A 16,658-nucleotide genomic window follows, 5' to 3' on the forward strand; every position below is an offset into this window, starting at 1 on the left:
AAAACAATAAATGCTACAGTTAGAAAAAATAATCCTGGTAGACTGGAAACTGAGCAACTGAAAGGGGGACATTAATCTTCCAGGAAAGAAATTCACTTATTTATAAGTAAGCATAGTATATCAGAATTAGTCATCTCTTTTTTTTATGACTTTACAAAAACTGTTGCATGCACTGCTATGACATGTTGACTTTTTTATGACCCAGAAACACATCATACAAATGTGACTACAAGGGAGGGAGGCCAGGCAGTGCAAAGTCACAAGTCAGCATTTTGGAGAAAATCAAGTAATTTCCATTGTTGTTAGAGTAAACACATTCAAGGCCGATGTGACTTCTCAGCGCATTGCAAATCAAGCACTGATTTGGTGACTTGATAGATTCTTGTAAATCTATAAAATGTATCATACAGTGGATGTGATTATGGAAATAATGCCAATAAAGACAAACCATAGGGAGTATTTCAGCAATTTTGGTAATTTTGTGCTTCCACAAAGCTGGAGACTAAGTCAAAGATCAAAATATCAAAGATCTTTTAGTCCCTAAAATGTTGGATCCTATACTTGCTTTAATTCTCCACAGCATATTGTGTTATAATGAGACTGCTTGTGAATGGCCATGTATTTGAAACTCTATTATATAATAATAGCGATAACCCTAAGAACATAACTGGGGTTTACTTTCTCAGACTTGACAAAACTCCTCCAGAGACTTTATACAACTGTTTTCAAAGGCTGAGTGGTACTCCTCATGACTGGTAAACTGATATTGATGGGTAAGGCCAGTGTACTGCCTCTTCAACCTTATCTGTCATCTACAACTGCTTTCAGGCAACATGGCGGCATGCCCTTTAAAGAAATTCCAACAGCCATCTCAAGGTAACAGGATAATCAATGTGTTCTGTCTGGAGCCTCACTTCGTCCCTCCACATCATATTGTTTGGCGAAGCTTAATACACACATAGTCCAGTGCAGCTCATCAGAACTGCATTCTAACTTTGAACAAAGTGCACTTTGAATTACAATAATACACTCCTGGCGGCAATAAACAACAGTAGACTCATAAGAGTAATTATTTTGGCAAATTTGATGGTGGTGAGTCAGAAAACAAGTCATTTGTTGTAGGAGGGAGGAAATATTTTTAAAAATCTCTACAGATAATTGTATAAAGAGGATTATTGTGTGAAAGTTTATGCAACTATGTAAACAGCATCAACAGACTGTGGCTCCACTCACGACTTTGGCAAGATGGGCTTTAATTAAGCATGTGAACAACTTTAATTAAATGCAACTAATTAAAAAAAACTTAAACACAAACAGCAAAATAACAGGACATCTTATCTAGTTCTATTTTTAGGTGACTAAAACTGGTGAACCGTTTAGGTAACTGAATCTACACTAACTGGTTATTGGAGGTACACTGGTCTTTGAACCTTAAAAATGCATATGTCAAAATGGCTTTCATATGTCAGCAAATGTGAGTAAATAATTGTTAAAGGAACATCAGCTGCAGTTGGCATTAGTATTGCAGGCCTGCAAACCCTTGACAACCGTAGCAATTTAGGAAGAAGTAAGGCATTTTTACTAAATGATGCAACAGTTTTGGTGGTCATTGCAACTGCACAATAAAAACATCATGTGCTTGTTTGTGTTGTTTTTCAAAGAATAGAAGTGATATTTGGTTTTGGTTCGTTTCTAGCTCAAGATAATCACTACAGTAATTGGTGGGTAGGGATAGTTAGCACACCAACAAATCACTGTAAATGAAACATGTCTGCTGTGCCGGCTGGAGAAATTCTGTCCAATGGCCTATGAGAATAATGATGCTGGGCTGATAACACCAGCTGTCAAGTTTTCCTGTGTACCCCTTTATATTTTTCCAAATGCTGGGAGCTCCAGAGATAAAAGGCACTAAAAACAGCAACAGCACCAATCACCTGAAACACCCAACAGTCATAATGCAATTATCATGCCGTTGTTAACCTGGCAGCCAGCTTGGTAAAATAACAGGTCATTAAAGCACATCAAGGTAGGAGCATGTCCAAATTTTAAGTTGAGATCAAAGACAGGGATACAATATGTAAACAGAATAACAACATGGGGGTAGTATGCATGCTCGACAAGCTTGTGAGTGATCTTGTAGATCTTAAGTCTTTAAATGCAACACTGATTAAAATCATGGCGACAGATGAAGCCAGGATTCAGTGCCAGGGGACCCTTACTGTAAATTACACGGAGGCTTTAAATCAATGGGGAAAATGACTTCATGACCTCATCAGGTATGAACCGTTCTATAGTCAACAAGACAATTTCTTGATAAAGTCTTTTCTTGCTTATCATGCACGTTATAGTTTCTAAACATACTTCTACTGTTTTCAAATTTTAAATTCAGGTCTCAAAGTGGTTTTACTGTAAATGTGATTGTACAGTTGTAGACAAAAGTTTACATACACTTGGAAAGAAAATGTATATCATGGCAGTCTTCAATTCCAATTATTTCTACAGCTCTCATTTTTCTGTGATGGAATGAGAGGAACACAAACTACTTTGTCACAAAAAAGATTCTTGAAGTTTGGTTCAAATCTGAATTTATTATATGTCTTCTGAAAATGTTACCAAATCTGCTGGCTCAAAAATATACATACAGTAACTTGAAAGATCAATTTTGGTGATGTAGTTACCAAAGTTAAAGTTGTGTGAATCAAGTTTTCTTTGTAGCATGGACTCTACAAGTACAACTACAGCTACTACAAGAACTGATGACTTTTCTGGGCCCATTTTAATAGGGCTTGTTTGGTACACCCAGTAGACTCACCCACAAACACTACAATGGAAAAGTCTGAAAAGCTCAGCATTGATCTGAAAGAGCACAGTATTGATTTGAACAAGTCAGGAAAGTCACTTGGAGCCATTTCAAAGCAGTTACAGGTCCCAAGATCAACTGTGCAAACAATTGAAAGTATAAAGTGCATGGCACAGATGTGTCACTGCCACAGTCAAGAAGAAAACAAAACTATCACCTGCTACTGAGAGAAAACTGGTCAGGATGGTCAAGAGTCAACCAAAAACCACCAAAAAGCAAGTCTGCAATGAATTAGAAGCTGCTGGCAGACAGGTGTCAGTGTCCACAGTCAAGTGTGTTTTACATCAACATGAGCTGAGAGGCTGCTGTGCAAGAAAGAAGCCCTTGCGTCAGACGCAGCACCTAAAGCTCGACTGAAGTTTGTTGCTGATCACATGGACAAAGAAAAAGCCTTCTGGAGGAAAAGTCTGTGGTCAGATGAAACACAAACTGAGTTGTCTGGCCACAATGAGCAGCAATATGTTTGGAGGAGAGAAGGTGAGGCCTTTAACCCCACCATACCTACTGTCAAGCATGGTGCTGGTAGTATTATGCTGAGGGGCTGTTTTGCTGCCAGTGGATCTGCTGCTCTAAAGAAAGTTAATGGAATAATGAAGAAGGAGGATTATCTCCAAATTCTTCAGGAAAGCCTAAATTCATCAGCAGAAGATTGGGTCTTGGGTGCAGCTGGGTGTTCCAACAGGACAATGATGCCAAACACACATCAAACGTGATAAAGGAATGGATCAATCAGGCTAGAATTGAGGTTTTGGAATGGTCTTCTCAAAGTCCTGACTTGAAGCCCATCGAGAACGTGTGGACTGTGCTGACAAAACAAGTCTGTGCCAGGAAGCCAACAAATTTAGTTGAACTTCACTGATTCAGAAGCTTGTGGATCGCTATTAAAGCATTTTATTGAGGTGAAAATGGCCGAGAGACATTTAACTAAATATTAGAATTACTGTATGTATATTTTTGAGCCTTTTCTACCCATTAACTGTGACTTGAGATTTTTAGTTTTTAGAAGTGTGTTTTAAGTTATTCCTCTTTTACCTATTTGTTTAAGTGTATCTTTATTTCTCATGTCTATGAATCAGATTAGTTGAACATTTAAATAATTAAAAACACATTTGCATTAGCAGTGTCTATCTGAGGATATGTTGTGAGTTTAAATGATTTTGTTTTGATCTTTTACCACAGTTCCTAGTCTGAATAACTGAAGACAGGTTAGCAAGATGTAACTAGCATGTAACTGAGACTTCCACTGTCCAAAGTGGTTCTGTTTCCGTTACACATACAGCATAAGTCAGGAACAGGACAGCAGCAGTCCAGTAATTGTTTAGTTGAGCTTACTTAGTAAAGCAAAAGTCTTTACGGCTTCACTCACGCATTCTACATCCAGCAGCTTTGTTCAAACTCAAGGCCCCAACTCGTTCACTCTGCTGCACCTTTCTTTAACACCTTATTGCTGTTTTTTTAATCTCTCTGTCTTATCATGTGACCCTCACTGATGCCATACCCACAAGCAGTCCTGGAATCAGCTATAATAAGGCCTACCTGGTCACCTTGTCATGACACAAAGGAAGCATTACCTTCAATTCTTGCAGTTCAAAGGTAAAGGCTTTATAAAACATCTGAGCTATGTTTGTTACAGTATGATCGAAGTATTAACTATCAGAGTGGCAGAAAAGAATGATGAAGGCATTCCGGCCTAAATGAATGAAAAGTATTTTCTCATTACAATCGTAGGCAGTATGATCAATATTTGCAAAAATGAACAAGACTTAAGCAGCCAACACTTGTATGTGACTAGAGAGGCAATATCTAGAGCTCTTCTAATCATCTCCTTCTATTTTTAGTTCCCTTTCAATTAAAATCTCTTTCATAGTAGCTCCAACAAATTAAAAAACTCTTGCACACAATTACATGCATACGCTTTGAATGCCACCTTTGGAATTACCAGTGTCATCAAAGACACAAATTCATTATCAGAGGAAATGTTACTTGCTCCATGAAGTATCATTTGATGACATCAGTCACTGCTATGCTGTTTGAAATTTTCACATAATCTTTCTTCTGGAGGGATTTTCAAAGCTTTGAAATCCAAGACTGTGTTAACTATTATGACCCATCATAACCAGTTCTTTTCTCATCGCTTCTCCACAAGTGATCGGTCAGGTGATTATTAAGCGGCAAAAGTCAAAAAACACTTTCAAAAGGGTTAGAAACATTAGAGATAGAGTTGTTAGAACGAGCCGGCGTCAACCACTACTAGGCTCACAACTGAACCACACATTTACAAGCATTGATATAAACTTCCAGTATACAAATGTTATTTTTATTACCTCAATAATGTTTTTATTCTATGGGAACAGAAGTGATTAAGCCCAGCCAAGGGTTGGATTTCTAATCTTAAACGTGTACTTCCAGGAGGTAGGATTAGGACTTTTTGAATTTGAGTTTTTATAGTGTTGTTTCGTAAATATTTTTCAAACCGCTAATGTCTTTGCTTAAATCATTTTTCTCATTGCCAGTTCTCTTTTTAGACTCTTCCTATGTGTTTGTGTGATTGTATGCCACACACTTTGTGGACCAAATATGGTGTCCCCAATTTCACACCCCTAGCCTCTGTACAAATTCAGGAATGTGCTGGCCTGAAACCACATGACCATATACCAAAATCATATGTTTGGCTGTGTTTATTTCATAAAGTTATTTTTTTAGTCATATATTTAAATGTTGTTGGTAATATTTTTGTTGTATGATAACTGTGATGAAGGCCACACGTGATCACAACGTTTTGACCCTTTAAGGGCCCTGACACCAGGGCCATCAGCGAGCGTCCCTGGCCTTGGTTTTTGTGGTACGAACTGCACCATTAGCAGAAGTTGGCCCTTGTCAGCGGCTTTTCAGTCGACTGAGCATGTTGAATCGGCAACATTTGCAACATTTATCAGACATGTTCTTGATTAAAAGAGGCTATATAAGCGAGAGTGTTGGGAAAATGCAGCTTTCTGGTGGTTTTTATCTTTTTGAATGATATATAAAGACTACAGCTACCCTGTGGTATGGAGAGTTATTACCTCTCACACAGGTGCAGAATGTACAAGCTGATTAGCGGTCTGCTGTAGTTTTTGCTGAGTGTTCGAGGGCAGCCTTTTGGCAGAGACACAGGCAACTTGAGGTGATGCAAAAGCCGCCCTTCGTCGCCACGTCTCTGATGTGGGTTTGATATAGTTTCATTTAAAAGTTTAATTTCTTGACAACAGCAAATGCAGTGACTGTGATGACTGCTGACAGTGCCTGCATATTTTTACTTAATAGCCATCTTATATTGTCCAGTTAGTTGTAATTTCTATGCATTCCCACATGTGCACGTGGAACAGAGCCGTCCCAAATCTATTCTACGCTTGACATATACACACAAACCCCAAGACACATCAATGGGGACTTATTCTACTAGAGCAAACTACAATAACCTTTCTGACATTTTTAATATCACACTGCAGACAGGAGTAGAGGCAATCAAAGGAGTTCACCAAAACTGCAGCAGGCAGCACTTTGAGCCCAAAAAGTCACACTGAGTAAATAGAAAATGTAAGGATAGGAATCTCTTGGCACCTCGCGATTCAATTCAGAGGACTACAAAGCGATTATGAAACAATTATTGATGCACCCAACTACACATGATTCATTTTGTTTTACTGTGTGACTACTTGTTACTTTTAAGACATAATGTATTCATAATGATCCATGCTACAGATTATTTGAGGTTCATTATCTTTGCTCAAGCTCAGCATTCTCACCAAAATACAGGCGATCATAATGTCGAGAATTGGGTTTTAAATTTCTGATTATTGACATGTCCTGCATCGAGACATAATTTTTCAAGAGAATATCGATGCATCCAAGAATACTTTTCCCCTACCAATGTGTTTTTATCATAGAAACACTAAATAAAACACTGCTCAAGAACTCAACTTACAAGGTAAGTGTGTTCAGTAAGAAAAGTAGTAACTGCATCTTTTTGTAGTGTTTCTCCAGCCCTTGATGTATGTCGGGCTGTAGAGGGTAATTTTATTCCAGCAGGACTGTTTCTAAGAACGCTTTGTAAAAGCAATAGCAGACATCCCTTTGCTGATGCTTAATATTTCATACTGTAAGCTTGCTTCATCTTGTTCATACCTCGTCTCCTTCTCCCTCCCTCCCTCCCTCTATTCTCATGCTCTGTAGCCAACCAAGGATTACACTGGCCTCTATTGTGTGGCCAGTGGACCGTCTGGCTCACACTGCTTCTGTAAAAACCCTATCTCCTGGCTGCACAGGATTTCTGGTCAGAGCACAATGTTGCACTCCCGCCAAGAAAAAGCTGGCTTTTGTTGTGCATCGCATACTATTAAGCACAAGGTATAATGCCGCAATCACCAAAGGACAGGGTGGCTGCTTCTAGATGTGTTTGAAGGCTGGTCATGAAGCTGGAAGCACCTCACAGGGCTTTAAATCCTACAATAGAAGAAAGTGTAATATTGCTACTTTTCAAGACACTTTCTGAGAGTTTATTGTGAGCTGACCTTGATCCGACAGGAAGTCCAGCATGGTCTGCAGCAGGAAGGACAGGTGGCGAACAGACAGGCCAGGGTTGCCCATGCGACGGGAGGCGTACACCAGTTCATGGAGGAGGCGCATTTGAACAGCAGCCCAGCCTCGGTGGGTACCTGAGAGAGAGAAAGAGAGAGAGAGAGAGGGGGGACAGAGAGGGAGAGAGAGGGAGAGAGAGGGGAGAGACAGAGAGAGAGAGAGAGAGAGAAACAACAGAGAGAAATTCACATTATAGGACTGACAAGGCTCATTGCTGACATCTAATGTTACACAGCTGTCATATCAGATTAGTGCAGATGCATCAATTCATTATTGAACATCATTTGTGTTTAATGATGTTAAAGTCATCATACAGCTTACCTTTTTTGATTAACTAGGGATTGTTAGTCTGTACTAGAGCTGAAATGATGAGTCAATTCATTGATTTGTCAGACAACATGGTCTAAGGACAGTGGGAGTCGTATGCTGTGCAGATTGAAGAGCCCCTTTAAGCAAAGCGTGATGTGAGATCCTGGGCTATATAAGTAAAATCTACTTAATTTGACTTAACATAACTTTTTTGATAAATGCTTACTTTAATCATTTCAGTCATTTTCATACATCGCCTCACTTCAGCTTCTCAATTGTGAGGATTCGCTGCTTTCCTTTGTCTTTTAAGAAATTTAACAAAGTATATTTAGGTCGGCGAACAAAACAAACAATTTGTTGACAATTCTTTGGACTTTTGATGATCATTTCGAACCATTTCTGACATTTTTGAATCAAGCAAACAGATGATGAAGTTATGATATTATATTTATATTATAAATACACTGATCAACCACAACATTGAAACCAATAACATCTGTTACAATACAATATCCTGCTGGGAAACCTTGAGTCCTGACATTTATCTGGATGTTGCTTTGACACATACCACCCACCTAAACACTGCTGCAGACCAAATACACACCCCTATGGCAGCGACACTCCCCGATGGCACCTACATTATGTCTGACAAATTGTTACAGACCTGGGATTAGTATTTACAACAGTGGTGTTGCACTCAGAAAATGTGGGGGGCTCTCTATAAGCTAACAGTGTGTATCTCATCACTCTGTAATCACCCCCGCTTCAAAAACAGCTTTGCTTTGTTTTACTGATCTAAATTTGACAGAATAAACTGTCAACATCAACTAAGGCAGGATGATGAGTCAGTACTATCATGTTATTGAAATTAATGTTTTACACATGAGAACATTTTTCTGCTGTTATGAACAATAACCAAAGACAGATCAGTGATGTTGTGATAATAATTTTTAGCCATATCTCCAAGGACACATACACAATAAATACTTCTATTTCCTCTCGAATGTATTCAGCTAGAGGCGATGTAACATGTTTGACAAACCTTCATAAGTCTGTATTTGGCATGCGTCACATAATTAGTTTCAAGCTCAAGTCTTCTAATCGGAACCGTGTCTTAAAACTGAAGTATCCCCTTTGCAGACTAGCACATGTGCTCCAGCGTGGTGCTAACGTAGCCAGGGTTGTTTGCTCTCCGGAGCTCCACAAGACATCTTAATAGCATTCTAGCCTGACACCAACTGTTACATAAGACCCTCAGCCCCCGACGAGATCCCCTGCTCCACTCCCAGCTGTCGACTGTTGACTCACTAAGTGGGAAAGAAAACTGGAGGAAAGATGTGCTGAGGAGGCCGCGGGGGCCACAGGGAGAGAGGGAGGATATTTGGTAAACACTCTGATGTTTCCTCAGCTTAAATACCACTTCCAATAACGTCAAATCATGCCTGTGATGCTTTTCATTTATCAGCATTTTTCTGCCATGGTTATTATTCATCCTGACTTCTTCCTTCATCTGAACAAACTGTAAATGCAATTCCTTCATAAGCTATTTTTTCTGTCGTGAAACTGCACCCACTAAGCAGGCTATAAATAGCTGACTTCCACCTGTCTGCCAAAACCAGTGCTTATCTGGAGAACAGTAATCCAAAGGACACTTTGGATTTTCTGAGAATGTCGTTCTCGCTCGAACACGAAAAATGACTTCATTTGTGGTATTTTCAGACCTGAACTGGAGGTGTCTGGCAATCCATTTAACTCACCACCAAGATAATGAGCATGGTGCTGCGGCCAAGCAGTCGCACCGTCATGCAAAACCTGACTCAAAAGGCGCTGTACCTTCGGGCAGCCTTTGATGAAACTAGAAGAATTTTCTACTGTGCAAGGCAATGAGATACCACACACACACCACTATTATTCTCCTCAATAATACACATGAAAATGATTAAATGAAACTCCCAAAATTTCTGTGACATCACAACAACAGTGGGCTGTATGCAAGAGGAAGACATAAGACAGAAAACGACCCCATTTCTGGTAACAGAGGGGAGTAGTGAAGACGGGCCCGCGAGCCACTTAAAAAGCCATTTGTTCCACTGTATCTCAGGGCACAGCAGCCTTATTGGAATGCACCATTGATCCCCATTTCCTTTCTCACTTGAACCTGCCTCTACAGCTTATTGCTTGATAAACTCCCACCTGATCCTGTCTGCCAAAAGACGTAGAACTGTCCTTCCCTGCTTTCCCATTAGTGTTGTAGGGACTCAAGAGTGGAGACTCAGACTAGGCTGTTATGGCTGATATATCAATATGGAGACATTATGTATTAGGGTTACAAGTTCCATGGATTAATTATTTTATTGGATAAGAAATTACGAGAAGTATCCAAAGTCTGGAACATTGGCTTAAGAGACAGATAAAAATCTATCAACTTGGAAAAGAGTACAGGAAAAAATATTGCCGTCTCAATACAAATCCTAATCATCAAATGGTCAAGTATAAATTCATTCATAAATGTTAACTCCCATGAAACAATATCCAGTTTTAAATGTTTTAGAATCAACTTATTAAATCTTTTTGGGCAGATGTGTCATTGAATATAAATGGACCTGTACTCCTTTTCTTGCTAATGTTTTACTTTTGATGAAGATTCATAAATTAGCCTCACTTTAATCCAAAAATGATTTTTACCTTCAGGTCTGACAGCTGCGAAAAAATGACAAGCAAGGCAGTGCTCTTCTATGGCATTTAATTACTTCTGTGTTGTACATGGACAATAGTAATCTAACTAGATTTTTCACGTCAATATCAGAGGAGGGCTTTGTTTATTGCTGCACGAGTGTAGCAGAGATATTTGTATTGACAATGACATTCACACACACTCACAGCTGCTAGAGAAATAACTTTCATAAGTGCCTTGAAAATGTCCTTTGAATGAACAAAATAAGGAGGAATCAATCAAACCTTCAAGGGTCATTACTCAGCAACAGAGGAATCCAACATTAAGGCACCAAATAGGGCTTTTTTTTGCACCGGCCATGAGGCATGATTTTATTTGGCCATTTTCATTTACAAAGGATGTAAATCAATATTATAATTTAGGAATTGGTTATTGGTTATTGGTTGTAGAAACAAAGACGTAAATGTGGAGAAACAAGAGTTACCCTGTTGAAATACACAAATGATGTTAGAGAAAATCTCAATTGTTTACAAATGTACATTAGGGCTCGTTAGAATAATTGTTTTGCATTTTTTATGATTTTCATACAATTATTTTTCATACAATTATTTTTCCTTAAGCCTAACATTTTGAGTGAAGAGTTAGATCTTTGGGTTGAGCTCAGGTGATTTCTTGGTTATCTTTGGTCTTCAAGTAGTTCTTGCAAAGCTTTGAGGTGTGTTTGGGCTCATTATCCTGCTGCAGTATGATTCCTTCTCCACAAAAGTTACAAATCAGAGGGTGTAGCATGTCTCTGAAGATTGGAGTAGTTCTTCTCCTTGGTCAGGATCGAGTCAATTATGTGTACGTGTACAACTCGGGAGGAAGCAGAACAGCCCCAGACTTGAATATTCCTACCGCCATCATGTTCCACTGTGGGTTTGAAACACTGTTGCATCATTGTCTCTCCTGTTCCTGTCCTTGGATTCATCAGTAAATAGGACTTTCTTTTCACGGTGAAATTCTGGTGTTTCCTAGTCCACCTCAAACATTTGGCCTTGTTTCACCTCCTTAGAAGTGGTTCAGAAACTGCTACTGTACTGCTACAAGATATCCTTCATTTGACAGGACTTTTGCTGATTTTGTGTTGTTTATTTAGCTAATTCTGTATCTGTGATGAAGTTACTTTTCTATATCTCTGAGAATTAAGTTTGAATTATTGATCTTCTGACAGTGTGGCCACTGTCTGCCTGATGCCATGCTTTGGATACAATTGATCAAGTCACAGGCACTGCCTACTGAGAAAACTTTAGGCCCAGCCCCAATACACCCCTTGCCCCTACCGTTTGGTGTCTTGATTCTTGTTGGGACAGAGAGGCAGGGTGAAGTGTTAGGGCTACATGGCCCTTCACAATTCAAACAGAGGGTTAAGAGAACTCTCTGCCGTTCCAATGCATTATGGTCCTTTTCTTTATAACAAGCATGAATTGTGACCAGTTTGCTGATGTCCCAGTAGCTAACTCGCTAGCTTGCTAACATTGCATTGATATTGCTGCATTTGTGCATGACAGTCCTGCACTTTGACATATTTCAATGTTGTCCCAATGCTGTTTTCTGATAATTTCCAGGTTTGCATGACACTATTAGAGATTTCCAATGCAGTCTCAGACCTTTGGTTAAGTGTCATCTTAAAGTTGAGATTTGTGTTAAAATGCAATCGAACAAAATGGATGAAAAGTGAAATCCTCTTGGTTGGTTTTGAGGTTTTTAGATTTTGAAACAGAGAAAACAAATGTTATGACACCAATGGAGAGACAAAACAGATTATGTAACTATTGTATTTCACATTGGTATTCCTTCACTTTTTAGTTAAAGGAGAAATTAATCCCGGTGGTACAGATCTAACATTTAACATTTTACCTTAAACCATCTGCAGCTTGTTTCTTTACACAGTTTATAAAAGGCAGCAGCCAGGTAGACCGCGATTAACAGCACATCTGAGAAAAATCCTCAGTTTTCCTTGAATAACGATCATAAGAGAAAATATGCCGTCCCTGAGCATTTCTCTTCACTGTGAACTGTCTTTTGTGTTGCCAACGCTTGCCATCGAGTGGCTGCTGTGAGCAAGGGTCAATAGACTGTAGAACCAAGAAGCTTATCATGAGGACCTTACCGACGAGTGTACAAAAGCCCGGGTCAGGTCTCAACTGTGGCTCTTTTTGAGCAAAGTGCTGGCTTGAATGTAGAACACCCTGAAGGAGCACTCATGAAAAGAGGAGGTTGAATGAAGCGATGCTTTCATTTCTTTTATCTATTAAATATGTGTTTACACAGCTGACACTCACATATTCTGAATCCTGCAAGAGGGCACTGTTTTCAGTATTTGAAAAAGGTTAACTCAGTGAGATCTCCTTTTCACTGGTATAAAAATAACAATGACAGGAGGAGACCAGTCCCTCAGCTGATTGACTGTTAGATTTCTTTCCTCAAACAATGACTATTTAGGAAACATACTTTCTGTATCATCGCCCCTTGATTTTATGCTTATTTATTTCCATGCGTCCTTACTCCAAACTCTAATTCTAAGAGATCGTAAAATGTAGTACTTTGGTTCACTTCACTGTTTCACAGTGAGAATGACACATCTGCTGATGTAAAACATACATTATACTGTGGAGTTTTACGCTCATGTCCACTGTGATGACACAGCCAAAGTCGGTGAATTGCTGTACAGTAAAGGCTGCAATTTGGTGCCTCATGGAGACGTGCTTCAGTTTCTCTTCTTTCAACAGTTCAGGGCCTTGTTTCCCAAAACATCTCAAGGTTAAGATGATTGTAAAATCTATCTCACCAATGATTAAGATTTAGAGGTGTTTCCCAAAAGCACAATAACGCTTTTTTCTACTATCATTTCAGTGTTAGAAATAATATTAGATAAAAGAGTGCACCCCACTAACCTGTAGGCAGCTGTAGGAGCATCTGAAGATGCTCTGGAACCAAATTGTATTTGTTGTTTTGGTGCTTTTGTTAGTCCATGCTTTATCATCAACACAGATGTTCTCTGAAATGCGATGTATGATGTAAAATGGGTGATAATGTTTGAATTAATAAATACGAAAATTAAACCTAAACTGCTAGTTTTGTCATCATTGTCAGCCTCTCCCTCTTCTGGTTGACTGTATTCACCTTTTGGTTGAAACTTTGCTGAGGGCACATTTTCAGCTCCTGTAATTTCTTTTTTCTTTTTGTTCAAGATGCATATGCTGTTTGCCACATGCTTATGTACAGCAGGTCTAATGATGAAAAATGATGTGATCCACAATGGATGAACTGCATATTCATGAATCTTATAGGAACCATTTAGTGCATAAAATGAGCTTCAGAGTACAGTTATTCTCCAGCAGCAGCTACATCAATCAAAGTTCACTTTCTTAAACTGAATTCCACCCAGGAATATGAATTATAACGGACAGCAACTCAACATTAAGCACTGTTTTCATTCTCCCAATAAAAATCTTTTCTTTGTGTTATTAACAACACTTATGCTTTGTGATGTATGTGTTTGGAATTAAATCGGCGTTTATTAAAAGTTTCTTTCAAGTGTACTCAGGATCCTCTTCAGTACCACAGAGAGCCAGCATTAAGAAGCTCTTCAGCACTGCTTTGGGAAACGTATGTTTAAGTGTTCACAGAAACACAATCATCAGAAATCAGAAAATCAGAAAATGGTGCTTTTGTTCAACATAGATTACCTTCGGTTTTGAAAACTGATTCCTTTTTTCAGTCAGTCGTCAAGCAAAAATGCCAAATATTCTCTGGTTCAAGCTTCTCTTTTGTTTCCCTTTGTTGTATTTTTGTAAACTGAATATCTTTGGCTATCTTATGGTTTATTAACAAAACATCAATCAATGAAAAAAAATAGTGATATTGAAAGAAACTGTAAGTTGCAGTCCTGGAACATACTACATCCATGTGAAAGTGTGGAAAAAAGGTTGAGCACAAGTGTCCACGTTTACCTTTACTGAAGTCCTTGGGATCCAGTGACAGACTGTATCCGGGCAGCGTCTCCAGCAGCAGCTTGTAGCAGGCCCTCCAGCCTGGCTCTGGGATGGTGGGAGCGACACACTGCATGGCTGCGACACGCTTGAAGAACGCAGACTTGCGATGGAAGCCGATCAGCTCGTAAAGCTCGGACAGGATACTGTAACGTTGGATCTTCTCCTCCTCTGACAGCTGCAGTTAGGGAGACTATATTAAAGTCCTCTCCACTAAAAAATGTCTTTTGATTAATGTTACTTTGATGATTGAGCTTAACTGTGCAGAATGACATTGTGCAGAGTTTGTTCTCACATTCACCTGCTGAAGGGGTAATTGATTCTCAGTTGGACGTACAAGCAGGACTTAGCAAACAACTAAGAAAATGATTGGAAGCCAATCATGGTCCAATATGTAATTATCTCCTCAGTGTGATGTGGAAACATGAAACCCTAAGTGCCTATACACTGAGAAAGGGCTTTTCAGTGCAGTAGAGCACACTGAATGTCTAGAAGTTACATAAAAGTATTGACATGAACATTTGCATATTCATAGACTAAACAGGATTTTTCTATAAAGGGAGAAGAGGTTCATTTACCTTTGGAGGAATAAACATATCAGACACAAATTAATATTCAAAGCAGAGCAGTTTCATGTATCTTCATACATGTCTGGAGGGGATGTTTCACCATCAAAAACAGAACTATTTAATGCCCCCAAGGAGCAATTTGGCTTGCAAACATCAGTCAACGGTACTGAATATTAAATACAAAAATGAATAAAAATGTCAATCCACTCAACACGAACATACATACACAAATACACAGTAGCTACACAGGTTAGCGCTAATGTCTCTGTTGTTATTATTACTTTTCACCAAAATCATCAGAGAAAAGGATCATTAAGAGGATTACTGTACTTTCACTAGACTGCTCTATACTTACATTTACTGGTAAATAAACTTATATTATATTAACATCATAATATAATTTTAAGTGTATCAAGATTTAAAATGAGAGGTAAAGAGGCCGAATTGCTGAACGCAAAGGGCAAGCCTGGAGGAAATTTCATTGGCTGCATAGGTCACATAATGAAACAAGACAAAACTAATCTTAACAAAAGGAAAAAAACGTGATTTATCGTTCGAAAGATAAAGAGCTAAAAAGGTTAGACTCTGTGGGGAGAAAAGGTAAATTCTGTTATAGTGTGCTTTTTCACTAATAGTAAGATGTCCTGCAGTCACCCTGATTTAACTGTACACCATACGGCTACTGGCCATATTAATCATCCTGTGCAACTGGCAGAGCATTTATTTCACAGTCAGAAGGCGTACCTGTCCCAGGTTGATGTAAACAGCGTTCTGCAGGAACTCCGAGGCCTCCCTGGCCCTCTTCTGAATGGCCAGCACCCTTACCGCTTTCACACAGGCCTCCAGCTCGATCACTCCTGCGTTCTTATACTACGAGAGATAAGAGGAGGAGCGGGGGAGGCTCTGTGTTAATGAAAAATTAATAGCCCGACAAGGGTCGCCTCGACTTCTGCAACCCACCTCATAATCAGAGGGAATGTTTTTCTATTAACATACGACCACCCTCATCAGTCACTGCAGACGTGGGATGACCGACAAGTGTGATAACTGGGCTCCCCTGTTGCTCATTTCTAAGGGATTCCCACACACTGCTACGTTTTGTGTCTCTGCTAAGAACCTGAGCTTCTGCTGCACGCCATGTGCATTTTTTATCTTGCCGTCCCTCAACTTCCCTCCACTTCCAGCCTCATTGTCTCCTTATTAAAATTCAATTAATATCTGAATGGCTATGTGTTGAGATGTAATTTAATTCTGAATGAACTAGTTACAGGTAAAAGGGCTGAGGGAGGTCAGCGCAAAAAGGCAATTATAATAATGAAGATAAAGCACAGGGTTGCTTCTGAATAGTTTGGGAGCATAATGAGCCCATTCAGCTTTCCTTAAGCATTAGGGATACTTTAATACTATTCTTTCTGACTTTGTACAAGTACAGTGGTCAAAGGAGAGCAGGAATATATTGTGCCATGAACAGATACATAATACATATTGTTTTGTCTGTCCAACACTGCTTTTAAAAAGGTTAATACTGTGTTAAATAGAAAATTGCTTCCATTTCTGGAGAGTGTCTTTTTGTCCCCATGTAGTATTCAGAAATA

The 16,658-nt window shown here is 39.1% G+C and overlaps 1 protein-coding gene across 1 annotated transcript in view; it reads right to left on the reverse strand.

Moving 5' to 3' along the window:
* The window catches only part of trappc9 (trafficking protein particle complex subunit 9), a 215,450-nt gene that overhangs the window by 187,934 nt on the left and 10,858 nt on the right, over positions 1 to 16,658 (reverse strand). Inside the window, exons 7-9 of the mRNA XM_073463457.1 lie at positions 15,808 to 15,933; positions 14,456 to 14,672; positions 7,411 to 7,554 (exon numbers count right to left, since the gene is read on the reverse strand). Of these exons, the coding sequence (XP_073319558.1) occupies positions 7,411 to 7,554; positions 14,456 to 14,672; positions 15,808 to 15,933 (487 nt within the window). The remainder of the gene's footprint in view (positions 1 to 7,410; positions 7,555 to 14,455; positions 14,673 to 15,807; positions 15,934 to 16,658) is intronic.

Source organism: Pagrus major, chromosome 3 (genome assembly GCF_040436345.1).
Source record: "Pagrus major chromosome 3, Pma_NU_1.0".
NCBI classification, from domain to species: Eukaryota; Metazoa; Chordata; class Actinopteri; order Spariformes; family Sparidae; genus Pagrus; species Pagrus major.